At 34.8% G+C, this 24,843-nt stretch overlaps 1 protein-coding gene and 1 non-coding gene across 9 annotated transcripts in view; one reads left to right on the forward strand and one right to left on the reverse strand.

The window, feature by feature from the left end:
* The window catches only part of Pum2 (pumilio RNA binding family member 2), a 74,545-nt gene that overhangs the window by 35,208 nt on the left and 14,494 nt on the right, over window positions 1-24,843 (reverse strand). For 4 of the 8 annotated variants that reach the window (XM_051181675.1, XM_051181674.1, XM_051181670.1 and 1 more), the window contains exons 2-10: window positions 22,683-22,751; window positions 15,186-15,294; window positions 11,130-11,317; window positions 10,241-10,407; window positions 7,397-7,667; window positions 7,157-7,250; window positions 4,175-4,300; window positions 1,573-1,715; window positions 25-163 (exon numbers count right to left, since the gene is read on the reverse strand). In XM_051181675.1, coding sequence (XP_051037632.1) covers window positions 25-163; window positions 1,573-1,715; window positions 4,175-4,300; window positions 7,157-7,250; window positions 7,397-7,667; window positions 10,241-10,407; window positions 11,130-11,317; window positions 15,186-15,294; window positions 22,683-22,733 — 1,288 coding nt within the window. In that variant the 5' untranslated portion in view covers window positions 22,734-22,751. Of the gene's footprint in view, window positions 1-24; window positions 164-1,572; window positions 1,716-4,174; window positions 4,301-7,156; window positions 7,251-7,396; window positions 7,668-10,240; window positions 10,408-11,129; window positions 11,318-15,185; window positions 15,295-20,589; window positions 20,664-21,623; window positions 21,749-22,682; window positions 22,752-24,843 lie in introns of all 8 variants that reach the window. The other 4 variants (XM_051181676.1, XM_051181671.1, XM_051181672.1 and 1 more) reach the window with 3 other exon arrangements.
* Window positions 23,313-23,419, forward strand: LOC127220183 (U6 spliceosomal RNA). Its single transcript, XR_007834360.1, has one exon. It is a non-coding gene; the product is annotated as a U6 spliceosomal RNA (small nuclear RNA).

Below are 24,843 nucleotides of genomic sequence, written 5' to 3' on the forward strand. Positions count from 1 at the left end.
CCTCCCCAAACTGTGGTTATATACCTGGCATGCCTGCAGCAAGACCCTGACCAAAAGCCAAAGTTGGGTTTGCAGCTGCAGCTGCTGCAAGAGACTCTGCTTGCTGCCCTTGCTGGCCCTGGCTGGGAGTAATAGGACGCTGACCTGCTCCAGCACGAAGAACCTAGAAAGGACAAATGACTCTCTTAAAGCAACAGAGTAACAGATTCATCTCAGACAACTAAGTACACATCACAACAGATTTTGAACATTCTTTAAAGAATGAAATATAGATTGGTTATCTATAAAAAAAAAAAAAAAAAAAAAAAAAAAAGCACTACTGGTTCTTAACTATAATGATCTATTAAAAAACATGGAGGTTCTAGATCTTTGGGGTAAAGTCACACCCAATATTTATGCCTTACTAAGGTAAGATATACTTTTTTTTTTTTTTTTTTAATTTCTGACTAAATAAAGGGGAAACAGCTAAAGCTTAAAAGATCTGTTACAATTATTTTTGTGGGCTGAAAACTAAAGCTTAAAGAAACTATGATTTGTCTTTTGAGATTGTGATGGTCAGCATACAATAAAAACAAACAAACAAAAACTCAAAAAAATTTTTGGAACCCAGGGAATCCTAGTATGAAAAATATAAAGCAATATAATAATACATTTTACAAATATGCAAATAATTCAGGACAGAGTAGAGTTAATCTATGTACATGTACACACTCTCTCTCCCTCTCTGTCTCCAGCAATGTATATCTGGCCAAAGACATAGGCCATATCATTATTAAATGATGTATGATACAAAATGGCTGCACTAAATGATGGCGTCTACAAAGCATCTATGTCATTAAAAATATTAAAGAAAATTCTTGGCAAAAACCAGCTACTATGGAACCAACAAAGTGATTCATTAAGTTGCATTTGTAAAAATAAGATGAATATGGAGCAAGAATTTTCTTATCAACAACGTGTTTATATTTATCATAATTTTTGAAAGAATATAAAGTAAAATATTCTTTCTCTGGAGGCAGAGATAGGAGGATCTCTGAGTTTAATGATTTCCATGGCTATCTAGCAAAAACAAAAAAAACAAAAAACAAACAAACAAACAAAAACAAACAAACAAAAAAACTCTACCTAATTAATACTTTGTTTGAGAAATTAAAAGGTAACCTATAGTGAAAATGTTACACCTTTTCTTAATTAAAAATGAAATCACTTGCTAGGTGTTGGTGGTGCATGCCTTTTTTCCCCCACACAGGGTTTCACTGTATAAGAGCCCTGGCTGTCCTGGAACTAACTCACTCTGTCTCTTGAAAGATGGGATTAAGATGTGTACCACCACTGTCACCCAACAACTATTTAAGAAAATGTTGACATTAAGTTTTAAAATTGCTACACATTTGAAGAAATCAAAATGACAATGACAATCAGAATATAAAAACAAAAGTAAGTAGCTGTGTATCCACTATATACTACTAAGTACCATACTATCAACTGAGGAAACAGACATTTTTTAAGTACCAAGAGCTCAGGGATTTTAGAAAGAATGCTCAGGCTATTATTTCATGAAGACAGGCCTACCTGCTGCTGTCCAGGCTGAGCTTGTGATGCTGCTTGCTGATTGGCTGTGTTGTTTGCTGCAGCTGCAGCTTGCTGCTGAAATAAATTGGCTGGATACACGCCCCACGGAACACCGTAATACTGAGGTGGAACCACTGCAGGACCTAAACCAAACACACCAAAGGAAAACAGTCATTAGAACTTATATGTGAGACCAGTTACTATTAAATTATAAAAGGAGACAAGCCGAAGACTTAGGAGTTGGGTCATATCCTTGTAATTTTTTCTACTTACACACTTGCTATATCACACTCTTTTTCTAATTCCATTAAAATATATTATTATTCTGATAAGGGTTTGTTTTGTTTTGTTTTTTGTTAAATTGAACAGTCTCAGTTTGGAGCCAACTGGTCTCACACTCATAAACATAATGTCTTGGGTCAGCTTGGCAAGTACTAAGACAAAGACTACAATGTTCATGACAGGAGTGGCCATTCTAAATAGACTTGAAGCAAAATTCAAGGCTACCAATGAAATGACAAACACATGTAATGACTACCAATGTATGGATCTAGTATAGACACAAAATATTACTAAAATAGATACCATAAAATTCTGATGCTTCTTAAATATAATTCATTAATTGAAAATTTATTTTATGCTGATTTTTAAATTTACATTTTTAACTTTGAACAAAAAACCAGTGAGCAAGCTTGATGAACAACAAGACTCAAACTGTAACCTTTTAAAGACTTTTCCTATCTGAAATAGAATTAGTCACTGTCTTTATAAGCAACTGTGAATCATAAAAAAAAAAAATGAGACATTAGTATTTATATAGTCAGGAAAATGAGACTAGTAGTTAGGACAAGAAATAGATTATTTAAGCAAAGAAAACAAGGGTAAAGAAAGCAAACTAGGCCGGGCAGTGGTGGCACAACCTTTAATCCCAGCACTTGGGAGTCAGAAGCAAGCACATCTCTGTAAATCCAAGGCCAGCCTGGTCTACAGCGTGAGTTCTAGTGCAGCCGAGACTACACACAGAGGGAGAGAGAGAAGAGAAAAAAGGGGGAAGAGAAACAGAAAGGGGGAAGGAGAGGGAGAAAGAGAGCAAAGTAGGAAAAACAAAACGAATGGTTTCTATTCCATTTGATATTTGATTATATGGAACAAAAGATGAGTGCACCAAAAAAGTAAGAGTAAATGTCCTGATTTCTGACAGATAACAAATGTCCTGATATGTCAAATCAGGACAATTAACTTTTTCACTTTAAAAAGTCAAACATACCTTGTTTAGAACAAAATAAAGTCCAGAACAAATGATCAAATCACTAAAATGAAAAGCTCTTATAAACTAGTGATTTAAATACAACTTAATAGTAAAGAAGGTTGGAACACACTATAAACAACAACAACAAAAATCACATAAGTTAAACAAAACAGTGTCAAAACAAATCCTAACTACCAAGAGCTTCTGTATTCAACATAGCCAGAAACTAGTAGGGCATCTGAGCAAGTGTCCTAACTGAGATGTGCTCTACAAGTATAGCAGGATTTTGAAAATTTAGCATGAGAACAGTGCAAAAATCTATTTATACTTTAAAAATGTTAATTAGATATTAAAACTATGGACATAAATGGGTCAAATAAAATATACTACTAAATTATATTCATCTGTTCCTTTACTTTTATATTATGGCTATACCAAAAAATTGGTAAACTATATTTTCTGCTCTACACTCAACAGTACTAAAAGGCCTAAGCTCATTGTGTAGTATGTACTAAATGACCTCTTGAAGTTGTTTGTCAGTCCTATAAGTAAATGTATGTACACACAAATGTACATCTACTAACATTAACATATTAATATTCAGTTAAATGGCACTAGAAAACTACATTTACGGGGTCATGTGGCACACATTTCTTTCAGTCTATCCTAAATTAGCAAATAAGAATTTGAAACTAGCGTTTTTTCTCAATTTTTAAAAAAGCAATGTCTTAAGTTCGAAAGCGATCAAAATCCATAAAAAGATGGACTGTCCAATAGTCATTAGTCTACCAGCAGACTATACCAGTAAACCCAAGAATGACAGCAACACATTCTTGACTCTATAATCAATATATACCACACTAAAGGACTGAACTTATTTATCAGTAGCCAATTCAACCTGAATCAAACTTCCAAGCAAATTGTTCTGTCAGTAAGACTGTATCTGACTAGCCTGTAAGTTTCCCTTACATTTTTTGCAACACAACTTGCTTGTAATGCTTAAGAAACTTTCAGATATGCATTCTTTTCAAGTGTTTTACCTACCGCCAGATTATTTTCTGAAAAATGATGTCACTCTGTTTTGTGAGTACTGGAATCAATTATTTAATGAAGATGTTGGGTCCATTTCTAAGCTACAAACTAGAAATATAAACCAACTATACACAGGGATAAAAAAAATTATTGCTGCCATACTAATGCACTGTAATAGTATAGCTGAAAAATAAACCAACTCCCTGCAAACTTGTTTATTGACAATATATTACAGGCATGTCAAATCGCTTAGACAAAAATAAAACTTACGTACGCCGAGTTTAAACCAAATTCATAACAAGTAAAAAATGAACAAGTTACCTGCTAATGTTGCTGCTGCAGCCAATCCTGCTGCAGTATACGGGTCAGTCCCTGGAGGAGCAGCACTAATAATATATGGATTTGGCACAAATGCAGCTGGAGCAAGGCCTGCTGAGAATACACCAGCTATATTTAAAAGGGTGAGAAATAATCAATAAAAATGTAAAGTATTTCTTCAGTAGGTAAAAACAATTCTATTCTGAATCTGGAGTGGGACCGTGTATGATAAGGGTTCATTTTTTTACTGAATAACCCCATTAACACAACAGATAACACCAGCTGTTTTATAGGGCTTTTCAAAATATTAAATGTATGATACGAAATGATACTAAAGTAAGAAATGACAGTAAAAGGTTAGTTAATAAATACATAGTTGATGGGCAGTGGTGGTGTACTCCTTTAATCACAGCACTCAGGAGGCAGATCTCTTGAGTTCAAGGCCAGACTGGCCTACATGATAAGTTCCAGGACAGCCAGGACTATTCAGAGGAACCCTGCCTCAAAACAAAAAAATACAAAATAAGTGTTTGGCTGTAGATCTATTATTATTCAGTAATTTCTTATAAATTTTTTAGCATAATTGAAGTAGGAATTCAATGAAGAATAACAGAAAAATAAGTTACCAATGAAAATATAGTCTAATATGTTTTATTAGCACAGAGAAGAGTAGTATCTACTAAAGTTTGTGAATGGTTGGCGGGGTAACAAACTTATAGAGTAAAATTAAGAAGAGGCAGAACTATACCCACAAGGTCCATCATGAGCTTCCAGGTTCATCCTAAGTAGTTTGGATTTTGTCCTCAAGGTAACAGGGAAAGAAGAAGGAATTTAAAAGACAGTGACTTGAAGTCTGTTTCTTACTTTTTAAGTTCATTTCTGAATTTAACATAAGTCCATGAAGATTAAGTAAAATAAGGATCAAAAACTACATATTTATAATATTCTTATCAGCAGAGAAGGAATTTCTAAGAATTGACAATTACCATATAGATCCTCTGACAGTTGCTGAAAAATGTATTGTTATGATTTTCTTTTCTGGAGAGTCACTGAGACAAGTTGAAAAGGGAAGGAAATTAAATGAATGTAACTAAAATTAAAAGAGATCCAACTTTAGATGATGATGGGTGTTAATTTTTCTTTTCTTTTCTTTTCTTTTTTTTTTTTTTTGAGAAAGAGTTTCCCTACACAGTCCCAGCTGTCCTGAAACTCCCCATATGTATGTATACCAGGCTAGAGATCTACCTGCCTCTGCCTCCCAAGGACTGGGACTAAAGGTGTGCACCATTATACCCAGATGGGTTTTAGAATAATTTTTTAAAAAACATCAAACAAGAAAATACATTTTCAAGTCTAGGACTTAAAAAAAAAGATTTTGAACCTGTTCACAAGCACATCACTTTCAAATATATTTCATAAAGGAATGTAAAAATCTACATATAAACAGTATAACACACACATACACACAAATTACATATAAACAGTATAACACACACACAAATCCAGCCTCCTGTATCTTTAGATTACCCTTATATCCTACTATGCTCATTTTCTATTACTTTCATAATAGGCTCATTTTCTAAAAATACAGGTACAAACCACACAATTTCATGTCCAGATGCAATAGAGTCATTTTCTAAATTTTAAAGAAACTGAAGGAATCAAACCCAGTGTTTCATGTATGCTAGGCAGGTACCTTACCAACTGAACTACACCCCAGGATCATTAGATCTGAACAAAAGAATGACAGTTTACATTCTTATTAAAGAGTAATTTATAACATGTTAATTTTTCCTAAGTATATTTTAAAACTCCAATCAGATCTTTTGGAAGCAGTGTAGATACAAAAATAAATAAATAAAAAATAAATAAACCCTCTAAAAACTTTAAAAAAAAATTCAAAGAGCCACAGTTAATGAAATTTTAAAACAAACCATAAGTCTCAATATAATACCTGTTATGTTTCATGAGCAGACAGGGAACAGTGCATTTTCAACAGAGAAGGAATAAATTAATAAACACATAAATAAAGGAGGCCCAAGAAGAAAGAAACAAGGCCAGAATGGGCACTGCAATTAAGGAGAAACTATAAATGCATCTATCCTTGTTTAAAAAAAACAAAGTAAAATTCCTAGGAAGCCTTAGCAGCACTAACAAAGAAAGTAAGACATTTGAGGGGAAGAGAAACAAGTCAGTCTTTACAGAGCATCTGTGGGTTGGGAATAGACCAGGGACCACATGGAAGGTCCTAAATTCAATCCCTAGCACCAAGCAAACAAACAAAAAATCTGAAACTTTTCCAACTAAATAAAAAATCAAATTTATCCAAACTCAGACAGACATGGATAAATCTAGAACAATAAAATTATACAAAACTGTATGTACTAAATAAGTGTCATATTACTTGTTTTTAATATGCTATAATTTTTTTTTTTCATGTTTTCTTGAGACAAGGTTTCTCTGAATATCCCTGACTCTCCTGGAACTCACTATGTAGAACACACTGGCCTCTCACAGAGATCTACCTGCCTCTGCCTTCCAAGTGCTGGGATTAAAGGCATGTGCCGCTGCCGCCACCACTGCTCAGCAGAACTAAGAACTTTTATTAAGTAAAGGTTTTGAAATTTTAAAATGTGTATGTGTGTGTATGTATTTTCATCCAACAGCATACATGATGAGGTCAGAGGACAACCTTCAGGAGCTGATGCTCTCTTCCCACCATAGGCCATGGGGATTAAGATTAAATTCAGGTCAGGCTTTGTGAAAAATGCCTTCACCCAACCATTTTGCAGGCCTAAATTACAGATATTTAACCAATGCTGCAAAACAAAACAATACAAAAATACAGAAATAATTCCCTCCATTAATCAGTGATTATTACTAGTAACTTCAAAAATTAGCAAATTGTCACCAAGAAACATTTTATATGCTTAAACAAATGATTTTTCTGACTATAATGAAAAAGGGTTATTCATAAAGACTTACCTATATGTGGCTGCTGAGCTGCTGCTAATGCATACTGCTGCTGTTGAGCTGCAGTTAATTGCTGAACTGTTAGTGCATTAGTCCTCTGAAAGAGCTATCGGAAAAATATTTTATACAAAGATTAATATCAAAACACTGACATTTCTATTAGAGAACTATGAATATTTAAACACAAATAAAAAAGAACTTCTTTAACCATGTTATTTAAATAAGACACTGTCAAAACCCCATATGCTTTACCTGCTGCTGGGAATTGTAGTCAAAAAGGCCTACAGTAGCTCCTGAAGAGTCCATGGGTACCTGATTACCAGGATAGTCAAACTGTAAGGAATCCAGACCAACTTGGTCCATGGCATCCAGATTCTGAGTTTCAGGATTTGAAAATTCTTCAACAAGTGGTTTATTAGCTGTAGGATTAGGAAGAGGACCCAATCCTTCTGAGGGATTAGTACTGGGGCCAAGGCGCTCAACTACTTCTGTTGGAGAGGCTTGACGACTTCCAGGAGTACGACTAAATAAAGATAATACAAAAGCACTATGGGTAAAAGTAGCAAGCCAAAGGGTAAAATGGTAAAATATGAAAAAACAAATGGTTCCCAAAATATAATGAATAAAGGTTTTCTGAGTCAACCATTACATTTGTCATTTTTCCTATTTAATAGCTAGTAAGAGTTAACATACTTCCATTATTTTAATATTACTTGTATCAATTTGAATAGCATTATCATATATATAACTCAACCATATAATAAGACAAATACACCGGTTAAAAAAAAGTTGTTCAGTTAGGTGGTGGTGATGCATACTTCTAATCCCAGCACTCGGGAGGCAAAGACAGGTGGCTCTTTGTGAGTTTGAGGCTAAGCCTAATATACAAAGCTACACAGAGAAACCCTGTCATGAAAAACAAAGTTGTCCATGATTACAACTTAGGACTATATTACCTGAAACTTTTGTCTAAAATCATTGGAAAAAATTAAAATTAATTAAGTAAAACAGGCTCAATATAAAGACCCACCCAACATGATTATGGTTTTCATGACTGAAATAAGTGTAAATTAAGCCAAGTGCTGGTGGCACATGCCTTTAATCCCAGCGCTCAGAAGGCAGAGACAGGCAGATCTCTGTGAGTCTGAGGCCAAGCATCATCTACAGTGCCGGTTTTCCTTTACATTAACTTCCTTCATGGTTCTATTATTCTTTTTACATTATGTTTAATCCTAAATTACAGTCTACATATTTTATACAAGAGCTTTACTCCAAGTGTACTACACTTTGAGGAACTATGCATTCCTAACACATCAAAACATAAGTACTTAAGTTTAGTGGTAATGAATGTTTTACTTGCCTTACCACCAGCTGTGACATCAAAACTAATAGCACCTAACTTGAGGTGTTCCACATGGCCTAAATTTACTAGCATATACACAGCATAGTTTATAAGAACAGTTCACTAAACATTTAAACAACCATGCTACTTTCAAGTGAATCTCTGTCTTTGCAATATTATATTTCAAGTGTGTTTCACTTTTAGCCATACTTGCATGGGAACAACTGTTCAAATTTTGCTTTGTTTTGTCTTTCTACTTGAAACATAAGGAAAATAGAATGAAACAAAACAGAATTTCTTTCAAATCAGCCAATTAGAAAAGGTGGAGTGGCCCTAAACTTCATTCATTTCAGTTTTACTTCAGTAATGTATATTAGTGATATATGCATTACTCCAAATTTTAGTGATTAAAGTTGAAAAAGGCACCACATAGACACAGCTATTCTTCTGAAGCATTTTACATAAAGTAGTAATTGAATATTTTATTAATAATTTCAAATACATCAACAAAAAATGGAACAAAATCTACTAATACAGTAGTTCATACTAATGTTTTTGGTGGGGTTTTTTTTGGGGGGGGGAGGGGAAGGGTTTCAAGACATGGTTTCTTTGTGTAGGCCTGGCTGACCTCGAACTCATAGAGATCTGCCTGTTTTCCTGAGTGCTGGGATTAAAGGTGTGTGCCACCACCACCCCAGTCATATTAATGTTTAAAGGAAGAAATAACCTTTCACATAAAACAACTCTATAACAAAAACAGGGAACAAAAAGAAAACATACTGCTATCTGTGGTGCTATTATTTTCTTGCTATAGTTAATGGTATATTAACACTTCCATTATAAATATATAATCAACTAAGTTTTAAATGCCTGATCTTCACTAAAACTTAATAGTGCAAGAGCAAAATCAGCATACGGTCCTAAATAAATAACATTAAATGTATTTCTTGGATGCTATCTTGCACAAAGTACAGAATAAAATAGTACTTTAACAGACTATTATTCTGCTTTGTTACATGAAGGCAGTAAGTGCAGGAATATAAAATTCACCAAGTAACTATGTTGAAGTTCTACGGTACATGAAGTGGAGCTCAACTATTACTAGAAGCTACAGGTTTAGCACGAAGCATCAACTTTCTAGCATAGTGTTTACTGCTTCATCTAAAACCAACAGCTAAACGAAAATAGGTATTTTACTGCTAGAAACAACAAAAGAAATTCAAGAATTAAGCTTAAAACCCTATATATTTCATATGTGAAAAAACAATTATGTATTAGCACAATTCATATTGTAAGAAAAAACCACTGGTCCCTAAACTAATTTTGCCTCAAAACAGCTAAAAAAAATTAAATGCCCGATGATGAAGAAGTAGTTAAATATAAAAGGAAAAATCCAGTGGAAGGTACTCAAGTACAACTTGAAATAAGGAGGGGGGGGGGAATCATATTAAACCTATAATTCACTAATAAGCAAAGAAAAAACTTCTAATCTAGTTCATAATAGACAAAAAGTCATTGCAGCTTCTAACATTATCCTTCCAACATAACACCCTGTTTCAGATACTATTTTGAAGATTTTTTAATAATTTATGATCATTAACTTTATGGGAAAAAAATTCAGCCAGATTAACACAAGGTACAAAGGAAATCAAGTAACTGTAAATTGGAAAACCATCTAAATCAGTTACATCAAGTAACTACAGTAACTCCTAAAAGAGGTATGTTTTTCTTCTTGAAAAAGTTAAAAATCTTACTTAAAATCTTTGCAATCTGCATCCATTCCATTTGGCAAACCTCTGCCATTTATTTTAGAGTCCTCATCATCTTGTTTAAGATCTCTGTTTTGATCCTCCTCAAATGGAGAAGCCTTGCCTTTTTGATCTCCTTTCTCAGGTCCATCTGTTTCAGCATCTCTAGTACCCTGAGGAAAAACAATCTGTTTGATTCTCAATACTTAATAGAACGAACGAACGAACACACACACACACACAGAGCACCAAAAGGTGGCCCTAAAACTACCCTGTAGTGCATGTAATGATAAAAACTAATTTAGCAAAGGCCAAAAACTGAGTACATACAAGCTAGGCATTTATAACAGAAGGGTTAAGTCAACCTTAACTATAGCAATACAGAAAAAACAGCAACACCACAAATTAGATTACAATATTTAATTCATACATAATTTGATTTAGGAGCAAGCAATTTTACCTTTGCAAAGTTTTAAAATATGATTTTTTTCGTTAACACTGTTAAAAATGTAAATTCTTACACTTATTCTACAATTTCATTTATTTCGTGAACTAAGTGAAGAAACAAATAGCATATTGTTTTAAAGTTTCTTTCAGTTCTACCAAAAAAATAAAAAAAAAAAAAAAAAAAAATGCTAGAAGCAGTGGCCCATATCTGTAATGCCAAGGCATGACAAGCTGAGGCATGAAAACTGCCATGAGTTCAAAGCCAGCCTAGTCTACACAGTGAGTTCTAGGCTAGTCAAGGGAAGAAATACAAGAGCAAAATACCACAAAGCAAACAAAGTCACTGAAAATATTAAATTTTACCAATGCCTCTTTGCAATGAACTTGCAAGTAAAGATACACAAATAAATCCAAAAAGAAAATACTAAATTTTGTTCAAAATACTTACAAAAGTTCCCTTCCTAAACCGAGAATCCAATTTATCAGCAGGAGAAGAACTTAATACATATTCTACCATGCTCACACCAAGGCCTCCACTTTCTGAGCGCGGAGAAAGAATTGCATTTACTTCACTGTTTCCATGAAAACTCTGTCCAGATCTTCTCTGTACCATAATAGGCTGGGACATTGAATGATCTGTATGAAAGAAAAATGCAGTAACATTAAATATAGTTATACAAATTAAGAAAAACCAATTTCCTTTCGGTATGTTTTAGTTACACTCAAACAGCTTTTTATTTGCAACAGTTCAAACACCCTTTTTTCAAATGATACATTTTATATGTATGTATGCACATGTAAGTCAGAGGACAATTATTTATTGACAGAGTTTCCTCCTTCCACATTGACATGGGAACCAGGGATTGAACTCAAATTGTCAAGCTTCTGAAAAGTACCTTCAACAACGGAACCACCTCACCTCACTTGGCTCAGAGCAAGTTTCTTAAAATACAGATGGAACATCAGAAGACAAGACAACCTTATGGACTTGCTTCTCCCACTGTTACATGAGTTTTACTTAGTGATAAAAGCTTATGCAAAGAAGAGTCAAACCAAGACAGGGCTGAGTTGTTTTTCAGTATTACACCAATAGGAATAAACCCCAGAAGAACAAAAACAAGAGATTGCAGTTCTCAAATTCAGTTATAGAACATGCAGACCCAGAACAAACTGTTATTAACACAATAAATACCAACTGGATTTAGAAAAAATTCAAATCCCAAAATTTTCTGTGTTCATGATGGAAAACACAATTTACTTTACAAAATTATGTATCCAACATAAATGCCTCAGTTGAAAACAAGAGGCAATTATTAACATCTGAGAGCTAGCATAATTTAAATACAATCAACAAATTACAGAATTCAAATAAGGCTCTTCTACCTCCCACTTGTATTCGTAAGAGAACTGTCATTATATCTTTCCTTTCCTTTAATCGATCATCCTCACAGTTTAAATACCAGTATACTGTGAATCATGATAGGCATTATGACACAATGGGGAATCTAAGAACAAACAAGACCATCAGAATTACTATTGCTGAGATGAAAACATCATGACCAACTTCAGGAGGAAAGGATTCATTTCAGTCACAGTTCCATGTAACAGTACATCATAAAAAGCAATGAGGACAGGAATTCAAGCAGGGCAGGAACCTGGTCCATTTCCTCAGTTGAGGTTCCCTCCTTTCAGATGACTCCATCTTGGATGGAGTTGACATAAAACTAGCCAGCATACAACCCTTACTCTCAAAAAGGAATGAGTAGGAGTTTGGGATTGTAGCCTAACTGGCACGAGACTGAGACTGATCTTCAACACTGTGTAAGATGGGTGTAGTGGTACACATCTGTGATCCCAGCATTTGGGAAGTGGAAGCAGGACTATCAGAATTTCATCAAAATTTTACCTTCACAGTTAATTAGGCGGAAGGATGACTCATGAACCCACCACAATTATACAACTGCCATTCAGCTTAAAAATATAACTTAGCAACCAGGCGGTGGTGGCGCATGCCTTTAATCCCAGCACTTAGGAGGCAAAGGCAGGTGGGATCTCTGTGAGTTTGAGACCAGCCAGTCCAGGACAGGCTCTAAAAACCACAGAGAAACCCTGTCTAGAAAAAACAAAAAAAAATGTGTGTATATAAAACTTTGCATTCAATTAAAACAAACACATTGATTTCGTGTGTGTGTGTGTGTGTGTGTGTGTGTGTGTGTGTGTGTGTGTGTGTAGTAAATATACATTAGGGAAATGCCTAGAGATGAGAAGAGGAAGCCAGATCCCTAGGAGCTGGAGTTAAAGGTAGTTGTAAGCCACTTGATGTGGGTGCTAAGAACCAAACACAGGTCCCCCACAAAAGTGGCACGGGCTCTTAACCATTTCTCCATTCTGCATCCCTTCAAGTTTTGTTTTGCTTTTTTATTAGATAGGTTCTTACTACGGGCCTATCTCAGAGTTCTACACTCAAGTTTTATAACACATTTCCCAATCAAGTTATTAAGGGTGAGGGAACTGAAATTGATATATAAAACAAGCTTGATTCAAATTTAAATTTAAAAAAAATTTTTAAAGTTATTAAGCAACTGTTCACCTAAATAAAGGATATGCTACTTAAAGGGAATGTGAACCCCAGCACAAACTCTGTATTTTAAATTGTTCTCAATTACACTACAAGAGAATTATTCTTGGCCTATCTCTGCGGGTCCACTCGGAGTTCATGCGGGCAAGATCCTTGACCCCCAAATCCTGGCCTCTGCCAAAGAACGAGCTGGAGAGCGCCAGTTTCAGTGAGATCCCACTATCCTGCAAAACCTTCTCAAGTTCCAGCTCAGCCCTCGTCCTCTTCCGCCGGCTATTGGCCAGAGGATTTCTATTTTTTGTTTCCACAGAAAATGAAAAGATGTGGATTCCTTCCAGACTAATGTGGTTTGATCACGCCAGACCGCCTGAAACAGAGTACAAGGTGATCCTACATTCAAAACAGCCCTACAGACTACAGCCAGGATATCTGAATCTTCTTCGAATCCCCCATGACAGCGCCCCTTACCAGCAGTAGTTTGGAAAAAACGACGCCCAAATTCCCAAATATTGTGTATGTTTGTTTTCATTTAATTGGACTTTGTTATATAAAATTAAATAAAATAATAATTAAAAAAATTATTCTTAAGGAAGTGAATCTTCTTTCTATTGTCCAAATCTGGCATGTTAATTGTCATATATTGGCTGAACAACTAAGAATTTCTAATAATGTAAGTAAATATAAGCCAAAACTAGCTGCTAATAAAATTTTTGATGTAAGAATTTTCTACAACTCATTTACCTTTAGGGTTTTAACTTTGAAGCATTTACTTTATAGTGTAACAAAAAGCTTTAAACTATTAAAAAAAAAAGTTTTAAATCTCTTAACATAGCTTATTGATCTGGACAATAAAAACACCTATTTAAAAATATTTTTAAATAAAAAATAAAAAAGAATAATACATAATAAATAAAAAGAAACAAAAGATCTATCTCTTGAATTGGAGCTCAGTGGTTAAGTACACTCTTGCAAAGTTCCCAAGTTCAGTTAATAGAATCCATAGGCAGCTCACAACCACTCATTAATTCTAGTTCCAGGGAACCTGATGGTTTCTTACACACACAAACACAAACACACACACTCATGCGCACACACACTGATATATATATTCATCACAAATATTTTAATAAAATGTCAAAATGTTTTAGGATTTACAAATGAACACATTGATGTCTGCAGGTTATAATTTCCCAAGCCAAGTTCTTTTCCCTAAGGGTCTAACTTTCTCCTTGATACTTAATGCTAATCATAAGTATTTCTACAGCCAGTAGTAGTGGAACACACTGTTAATCTGATCACTTAGGAGGCAGAGGCAGTGGATCTCTGTGAATTCAAGGCCAGCCTGGTCTACAAAGACAGTTCTAGGACAGCCAGGGCCGTCACACACAGAAACCTGTCTTGAAAAAGAAGTAAACAAAGTTTTTTTTTTTTTTTGGTTTTGTTTTTTGTTTTTAATCTGTTCTGTTTCTAGGAGTTCTGTATCATCAATTTACATCATTTTTGAATGTGGTTAATGTTTTACAATGTTAGACTAAGGTACAGTTAAATAAAATCAGTCACTGTCATTCAATAAAATTTAACATAGAAAATTCTGATGAGTTAGTGAGCTTTCTAGTTTGGTAGTTATCAGAATTTTATCATTAAAGTTATTTCAGAAAACAAAAAGAAACAAAATCATGTTGTAAATATATCTATTTAGTCAATAAAGTGTATTGTCAAGTAAGAGTTAATATCTGTTAAGAAATCTAAACTAAAACTAGACTGTGTGCCACACACCATTAATCCCAGCACAGTAGAGGCCAGCCTGATCTATGAGAGCCATGGTTATAAAGAGAAACCCATCTCGAAAACACAAAAAAAGAAAGGGGAGAAAAAAAAAAAACACTGCATTTATTCATAATTTTCACCCAAAAACCATTAACTTACGAGAAGTTCCCCATGCAGTCTCTCTCCATTCATCATCCGCAAGAAATATCCCTTTTTGTCCATCTTTTGTTGAATCATCAGGTTCCCAAAACTTTTTGGTAGGCAAAAGCTATTTGAAAGGGAGAAAAAAAGAGAAAACCAACAAGAGACTTTTATAATGTCATACAATTTACATCACTCACATGTACATGTTAGCCTTCAAGTAATCTATTTTTCAAGCTGTCTCATTAAACTGCAGAGTGACTCATTTATGAATTGGCTCTAATGATAGGCCTTTAACTTTACTACTAGTTTCAAGCATTTTTGTTATATCCTGACAATTTTTTTTATTTCAATAGATTTATTCACTTTGTGTGAAAGTTTTGCCTGCATGCATGTATGCATGCATACCACATGGGTGCTTAGTGCCCGAGGAGGTCTGGGTCAGAAGGTATCAAATCCCCTTAGACTAGAGTTCTAGATGGCTGTGAGGCACCATGGATATACTGAGCCTAGGTCCTCTGAAAAGACCAACAAGTGTTTTTAACCACTGAGCCATTGCTCCAGCTCCCTCATGGTTTTCTTTGTACATAATTATCTTTAAAAGAAGTATTAAATATCTTGTTAAAGATAATAAAAATGTCCAAACAAATTATGAAAAGAAAAATTTCACTCTTTTGGGTTCTTACTTCAGTTATTCACCAGAAGCAAACTTCACAACTCTTATTAGCTCTTAAACAGTACCAATATGTCAAGCCCAAATCATAAAGCTATGAATTAGCAGAATACACACAAAGATAAACCCTAACAATGTTTTTAAGGTAATAATAAGGTTGTAAGCTGTTTTCTACATGGTAATGTGACAATTACAGCCAGTAGGACTTTCTCTATCCCTGACACTTGGAAGCAGAATTATGTTTGTTTGAATAGATTTGTTTTCTTAGGTATACATTTGGCAGTTTAAGTAAGCATTCCTAAGACATTATTTTCATCCCATTAATTAAATGCCAAGTCATTCAACACTCATAATCAGACCTGTGGTATATACTCTAGTACTACAGTGACCACACTAGTTACCTGTGTTTGCCTCTTTAATGGCACGGTGACCTCATCTTCAGAGAACTTACAAAAGAATGAAAAAACTCAGTTACATCTGACTTAGGGTCTGAGACATAATGTAGTGTGTATTTCCAGGGGGAAAGGTGAGTTGCAAGGCAAGAAATATAATAAGCATAAATGAAACGTGAAACTATGAACAAAAGCAACACTTAAGAAAATACAGTGTTATATATATAGAAGATATAAGAGGACTCAAAATTTGACACTGGTGAAGCTAACCAGGTTGATCATGAATAAATACCCTTAGAGGCATGTTAAGGAAACTCGAAGTTTTATTAAAGCAACAGGAAATCAAGACAGGTTAGCAAAAGCAACAGTACATTTGGGGAAACAATTAAAGTTGATAGAATGGGGGAAGGAGATGGGAACTAGAGACAAGGAAAATCACAACAAAGGCAGAACAGTGAGAACTGAAAGAGAATGGTATTGGTAGAAAAGATCTGAGAAACAAATGGATCTCAAAAGACATTTTGGAAGATCATCAAAAGGAGTTGATTACAAATGGTGGAAAATGCACAAAAACTTAAGAAAAAGTAAATGACAGTGTTATAAACCAAACTGAGAAGCAGCATTGAATGGAGAGGAACATGTTCCTTATTTACAGATTTTCTTATTTTTTGAGAAAGGCTTTCTCTGCGTAATAGCACAACTACCCTGGAACTCACTTTGTAGACCATCTGGCCTATAACCTAGAGATCCATCTGCCTCTACTCTCCTGTGCTGAGATTAAAGGTGTACACCACCACCACTTTACCTACAGATCTTTTATAAAATAAAAAAGAAACCAATTTTTTAAAGTCTAGCTTTTACAAGTTAGGATCCTTCTAAATGATGTGCCTTGACTAAAATATAGACATTTTGAAAAATAATCTCCCCTGACAAAGACACCAGTAAGTATAAAACATTGTATTTACTATATTTAAATAATACAAACTTCTAACTAGTAGGCGTACTAATCATGGGCTTAGAAGTTAAGTAGCTGAAGCATTCATTTCCTGACAGTAGAAATAACAGCATTCCACTATGAAAACTATTCCATTCTTTGAGGTAATATTCCCAAGTGCCCTCATAGACCACTAGGGATTAACATAGTGGTAAACCACCTGCCTAGCATACAAAAAATCCTGGGTTCCATTCTCAACACCACCAAAAAAAAAAAGGCATCTTGCTTAAGTAGGGGAGAAACATCCATGTCAAATATTCAATATGCCAATTTTGCCAAACACTAAGAAATACTGTATTTCTTATTTTCCAAATGCATTAGTGGATACAAGGAAAAAATTTAGCTAAAATTAGCACCTCTCTCTAGTAAAGACCTTCAGTATGCTCTAGAAATCCTTTGTTATTTTTTATATTATGGTTGTGAGCCTAGCCTGTAACGATTGAGCTATCCCATCAGCCTGCTTTTTTATTTTAAAAGTTTTTTAGTTGAATGTGTGTGCTGCATGCAGTGCATGCACATCAGTGTGTTTGGAGGCCCAGAGCAAAGCATCTTTGCCTATGGCCCTTGTCTTTTTGCCTTCAGACAAGGTCTCCCCCACACACTGAAAACTCACCTTTTTTGTCTAGGCCTGCTGGCCAATCATCTATTGAGATCTGCCCAAAGCTGAAGATACAGGCTGTAATGGGTGACTTTTTATATGGGTGATAGGAATTTGAACTCAGGTTCTCAGGCTTGCAAAGCAAACACTCTCATCTACTACTCAGCCATCTGCCTAGCTTCTTAGAAAATACCTTCTGTGACAATTTAAACAGTAATTTAAGTACTCTTCCTAGCTTGTGACCCATAGTTTAAAATAGATTAAACATAAGTGAAGGCAACTCCTTAAGAAACAAAAAGTTAAAACAAGGAGATCTGTCTCTAAGAATTCTTTGATTTTATATAATGCAGTATAAACAAGGATTCATAATAGAAAACAAGGCTAAAAAACATTAAAATCTAAAAAATATTTCACCTATTACCACTCCCTAACTTACAAAGCTGAGTCAAAACGATGGTTGGGCCACTCAATGTTTCTTGTCTCCAACCTCCAAACTCAGATATGACTGACGAAGAATTTTTTTCCTCCAGAAAGAATTTATGGCTTACCCTCTCACTGTTAAGAAACAAATAAGGACCTTATCGACACTGCCTCATAAACAAATCAACCAAATTCCCACTCCAGCATTTGAGGTAGCTGCATCACACTTTTTGTCTATAAACTGTTGAACAAAAATCTCAAGCTAGCCAATTAACATTATGCTTGTCTCTGAAGTTAGATACTTTCAAGAAAAGGAATGTTGTGACAACAGATCATAACTGAACTATCCAGGAAAAAAAGTTAAGGTATAAGATAACTCTACTTAATAATACAAGCACACCCACAGCATTCGCATACACACGGACACACTGCTGTAGAGAACAGCAACAAAGAAACAACGATGTAATTTCCCAAAGCCCTAAAATGGTGCTTTCCTGGTCTTTAATCTTTTCTATAAATAAAAGATAGCTTTTCAGTTTTTTATTTGTAAAGAAAATAAACTTGTTATTATTGAGACTACAATGAAAGACCACCAAGAGACATCATCTAGCACATAGCAGTAATACTAGTTAACCTTTCATGGCCAAAGTTTAAGTCATTTAGTTAGATGATTATTTCAAAGTCACATTACCAAGATTATCTCTAGCCATTTTTATTTCCTTTTTCTTGTCTTAAAGTATTTCAGAGAGATGAAACCCTATTCATTACTGAAGAATAGTTCTAATATAGTCTTTCTGCATAAGGAAACACAACCAGGAGGTTAAATGCCAAAGGTTGGTTTGCACATCCAGCTGGTAAAAAGCAACACCAGCATTGAAATCCTTAGTGGTTTCATATTAAAGCTTTTCTCTTTACATTCAACTACTAGACAAGATAGGTTTTTTTTTTTTTTTCAATAATAGTTTGAGTATTTCTAAAAATTTCCAGTATTAAGATTATTACTAGGTAAGCCAAAAATTACTAATACTCTTAACTCTAAGAATAGTCAGGACAGTGGTTTTAAAATATACTGCAATCCTCTAAACACTATCTAAAATAGCTGATTTCCTTTGTAGGTTTTGTTTTTTGAGACAGGTCTTTTCTGTGTAGTCCTAGCACCATGTAGCTCACATTGGCCTTGAACTCAAGATATAGTTCTGCCTCTGACTCCTGATTGCTAGCATTTAAGGCATGTGCCAACATGTATAGACAATAAAGCTGTTTGATTCTATTTATCCCTAACAACTCAGATCAGTAAGAGCATTTAAGTCATATTTCTGTTTTCAAAGAAGTCAGCATTAACTGTATAGCTTAGTGAGATTTCTGGGAAAACAGAGGTTTCCTTAGTCCCTCCAATACATTTTCCACTCTATCAATCTACAAAAGATTTTTTTTTTTTTTTTTTTTTTTTTTTAAAGACAGGATCTTATTTTGTAGTTTTGGCTAGCCTGAACTCACCATGTAAAGCAGGCAGGGCTTGAATTCACAAAGACCCACCTGCCTTTGTCTCTCTGGAATTAAAGGTGTTCATTACCATGCCACACTCTACTTGAATTTTAAAACACATTTCTTTAATATAGTCCTAAAATACTGTGTCAAAATAGGACAATTTATTTATCACACTAAGTTATGAAACTTACCCCCAAATAAAACTCATTAGTTTGGTGATCTTAAGTGAAATTTTGGTTTCCTCAAAAAATTTCAGGCAAGGTCTTTTTATTCTGTTATTTCAAAATTAAACAAGAGCCAGCTACATGTATCCTAGTAAACTGATAGGCATGTGCCTCTCTCTCAGTCTACTGGATTAAAATACATCTCTATACACACTAGAAAAACCAAATACAACCAACCCTACCTAAGGATCATATTTGTTTGTTGTAAGCCACATGATACAATGGAAATCAGTAGGTCTTTTAACAAAAGCATGCTATTGGGAGGAAAAAAAGAAGAGTGAGTTTATGAATAAAGATTTGTTTCTGTGTTTGGATGAGCAACGTAAGGGAATGACCTCCTGATGATAGCTCGATAAACCCAACAAGAAATACAAAAATGGTACATTTAAAATGAGTCCTAGGAATAAACATTCTCTATACATAAGAGATTATTATAACAGTTGAGACCCAATAAGCAAAACCTTATCTTCAAAAGGAAAGAACAGGGCAATCTATTAAGATGGGGATTTTTTTTTTTAAACATTACAAAAAAACCCAACAAGCAAATTTAGAAATTTCAGGAGCCAAAGAGTACAGGCTGCTTTAATTTATTCCAACGAGTGAATTCTGGAATAAAACAAACAAACACCTCACCTGTCGGTAAAGGAGGAGAAGACTGGTGAGAGAGAGACAGGCAAAGAAGGAAATCCCAGAAGGTTCCCTGCTGCCTGTGAGATGAGGAAAGATAGAAAGGCTTGTGGGAGAGAACCCAGAGACAGAAATTTGAGTAGGTTTCTTAACTATCTCTTAGATGTAACAATATTAATTGGCAAATTGATTTAAAAAAAAAAAAAAAGAAAAACTTATTTAAAAATTTATTTTTACTGGAAGGTCACTGATAAAACTGGCCTGCAGCCATGCACCAGACAGCAGGAAATTAAGGCCCTACAGCACTCTGGTTGTGCACATCTATTGTGTCTACTAATAAAAATTGGATTTTAGCTTATTCAACTATCCAACCCAACTTCTCTACTAAAACCTTCCTCTACCCATAGACAGCTAATCACATAGACAACTGATTCAAACACTGCTTCTGACAATAAGTTTAAACCACAAAGGTATAAATATGCCTTTATCAAATGTTATTTTCAAACAGGAAAAAAAAAGTCAATTTGTACATAAATCTATAATACACATGGAAGAACCATACCTAGAATTAATGTAGGGTTCTCACTCATTCTTACATACATCAAGTTCAAGTTTGTCAAAGACAGAAAAGCTTCAGGAATGCTTTATTATTGTAATATTTTAAGATACGCATTCCTAAGTAACCCAAATTGGCCTTGAGCTCAAGGCTGCACAGCCTTGACCTGCAAAATACTGGAATTGCAGGCATGTTATACAGTGCTCCCAGACCTACTGTTAAAGACATGCTATTCTACTTTCCAAAAATCAAAGAAAACAAACAAGTGGCAGGTAAAAAGCAAAAGCCCTTCTAACTGTCTGTTTAGTCTGCTTAAATGTAAATAATGCCTGAACAGCCATTATGTTACAAGATATAGGCTTTCTTGTAAGTGCAAAAGTATTTCCTCTCTCAATTTTTTCTTAGGGCCCAGATTAGGTTTTACCTTATGTACTGAACTAACAAGTTTATTTTGGCAATACTTAGCTTAAGCACCTTAACTCACCCTTAAATCAGTCCTTTGAAAATGACAAACTCTTTGGAAAACGCTGTTCTGAAGAAAGGGAGGGTTAGCTAGCTGCAGGGTGCCCTCTTGTGGCCCAAAGGAGTGACTGGACTCTCTCTCTGCATCTGAAGAGCACAGCATTGGATGGAGTGAGTCTCATGAATGTCTCTAATCTACTACAGTAAAATAATCTCCAGGAGCAAGCAATTAATTACACATCTTAGCTCTGTTTACTGTCATTTTCTAATATCAAAATTCACACTTGAGTGTGTAATATAGAACACAAAGCTATGTCCACAAGAGATTTTACCAAAGTTTTCTAAAGTTCACCAGGAATACGGGAAACTAAGTATTTTAGATGTCTTAAAATATGTAATGGTATGGTTAACTAGGTGACCCAAAGAAAACCACAGATTAATAGAAAAGATAACATCCATTCAAAATTGTAGAGTACCTATTATGCTAAGCATTCAAAGCTAGCAATTTACAGGAGACAAATACAAAACTATAATCAGTAACATAATGAAAGTATTTATAAAGAACTAAATGAGAAGTCAGATGAGGAAGTAATTAATTCTAATGTAGATAGCAATGGGATACTAGATATTGTGTTTTCAGTCGAGTCTTGCAGGATTTACTAAGCAAATATCTTCAGTGAATAAGAGTTTTGGGAAAGAGTAGTAGTAACAAGCATAGCTAAAGCAAACAGCATACATATATAAAATGGCAGAATAGGATGTATTCTTGAGCACAGTTAATTCTAATTACATAATTTATTACCAAAGTAGTAAAACATTATTTAATCAAGTAATCAAAATCACCTAGACACAAATAAGCACACTAATTACTTACTGGATTTAAGCTACAAAATAAGCAACCAAAATAAATAAATAAAAACTGCCCCTGCACAAGTACATAATAGCAAGTGTTTGTTTTTTTTTAAACCTATACACCTGAAAGTTGTAACTACTATTTCCAAAATCAATGGTTTAAAAAATAAACTTCAATGACTCATAGATTAAAGTGAAACATAAATTTTTAGTATTGGTGGGTTCTTACCTCTCCCATTCCCCGAGATTCTAATGCAAGAGCTTGAAAATCATGATTCATTTCATCCACAGATCAAACCTGGTAAATAAAAATTGAAAATTAGCAGGAATTTAACAAAGTATTAATTACATTGTATAGGAACTAACACTACCACATTCCAAAACACAAAACAGATGATTCTATAAAAACAGGTTTTCCCAAATAAATTACACGAGAGCAAGCTGCATTGAAATAGATGAGTTTTAAAAAAATAATTATGTACTAACAGACCACTACCATATTCTTGTGGAACAGAAGAAAACAAAGTAAAAAAAAACAAGAAAGGCAAAACCGGGCAGTGGTGGTTTAAGCCTTTAATCCCAGCATCGGAGAGGCAGAGGCAGCAGGATCTCTGTGATCTACGAGTTTGAGGCCAACCTGGTCTATAAATTGAGCTCCAGGACAGCCAGGGCTGTTTCACAGAGAAACCCTATCTGGAAAAACAAACAAAAAAAGTTGAGTTCAAGCATTTCTCTTTTTAGTGTTACAATTACTACGATAAAATAGTTTATTTAAGATAGTTAAGATTTTTGAATAATTCTTGCCATGTGAAAAGTTCACCTATGTAAAAATTTTCACTGTAAATATTTAGCAAATTAAGTGCTCTCTTCAACAGCACATATACTAAAATTGGGATGATACAGGTAAGATTAGCACGGCCCCTGTGCAAGAATGACATGCAAAATCGTGAAGTGTTCCATATTTTTTGTGACAGATTTTGATGATGTCCCCTGGGAGACTTCACCCTCCCTGAGGAGTGGATGGGGGTGGTATGGGGAGTTTGGTAGAGAGAATGGGAGGGAGAGGGAACTGGGATTGGTATGTAAAATAAGATTGTTTTTAATTTAAATAAAATTAACTTTTAAAAAAAAATCAACTAAATGGTGATTCATCTACAGTGAAGTAACTACAGTATTTGTTCCTCGAGAAAGCACTTCTCAGCCCTTCCATTCTTAAAAACTGACCACTCTTTCTTATGTGACAATGTGTTATTAGTCCCCTGCCTCCAACTAAGACACTAAAGAAAATAATATAAGGCGTGCAAACTTGAAGACTTTGTCTCCAAACTTAACAGCTTTGAAATTCAACTGGACAAATCTTATTATCCTCTCCCTTCCTCCCTCCCTCTCTTTCTCTCCAGGGATGACACACTGAAAGCACTAACTATATACTCCCTCCTGTAATACTGTTCTCTGTCCTACTCTGTGCCTATATAATTATTTTTGCTTTCCTAGGTTTCTAGTTACTACCTCTTGGATTCCTGTTTTCCCCCCATCTCTATAATCTTAGCATTCCTTGTTTTGTTTTTGTAAGGCACCCTTCTCCACCCCGTAATGTGAACAAACTCTATTCTCCATGCTTTGAGAGCTATCTAGATTAGGTAGATACCACACCCACCAAATTTCTATTTACAAACTAAACCTCTCATTCTCCAAAGCTTCAGTTCCTTTTTATTTCCTTGGATGTACCACAAAGTTTCCATTTTGCCCTCCTTTACTTCCTTTCTTACACCAAGTCCTGTAAAACCAATCTTACCTGCTTCAATCTCTCTAGTTAAGAATTTACCTTTTAAAGATCTGAAACACTGCACTCTTCTCACCTTTCCATTTTGCAATCTAATCTCCAAATTATCTTTCTGAAAACAATCTGGTCATATGACTTCATCCCTAAAGATAAAGCTCAAACTCTTTTTGTGGTTTACAAAGAGATCTTAGCTGGTGAAGAAGCCTGACACCAAGCCTAACAATTGAGTCCAAACCCCTGGATCCAAGGGATGGAAGGAAAGGACTCCCTTGGGCTGTCCTCTGATCTCCACTAAATGGTTGTGGGGAGCTGATGAAGTCCTGAAGTCAGTGTGTATTGCTGACATGGGCAAAGTGATGTCAAAACTCCAATTCCTCAGAACCATGAAAATGGCTAAGCTTCTTTCTGATCCAAGTTTTAGTGTTTATGAACATTGACCAATGTGTACACAAACTAGCCATAACTTCCTCCTTTTGGTTGACTGCTTCCTTATAGAGACGTCCTATGAGGCTAGCTAACCCTTCCTCCTTTGTGCTGTACATAATAAACAGGCTGAATTTCCAGGGTTCTAGATACCCTCCATTAGAATGAACAGAGCCCATGTGAT

This window comes from Phodopus roborovskii, unplaced genomic scaffold (genome assembly GCF_943737965.1).
Source record: "Phodopus roborovskii unplaced genomic scaffold, PHOROB, whole genome shotgun sequence".
In the NCBI taxonomy this organism is placed as follows: Eukaryota; Metazoa; Chordata; class Mammalia; order Rodentia; family Cricetidae; genus Phodopus; species Phodopus roborovskii.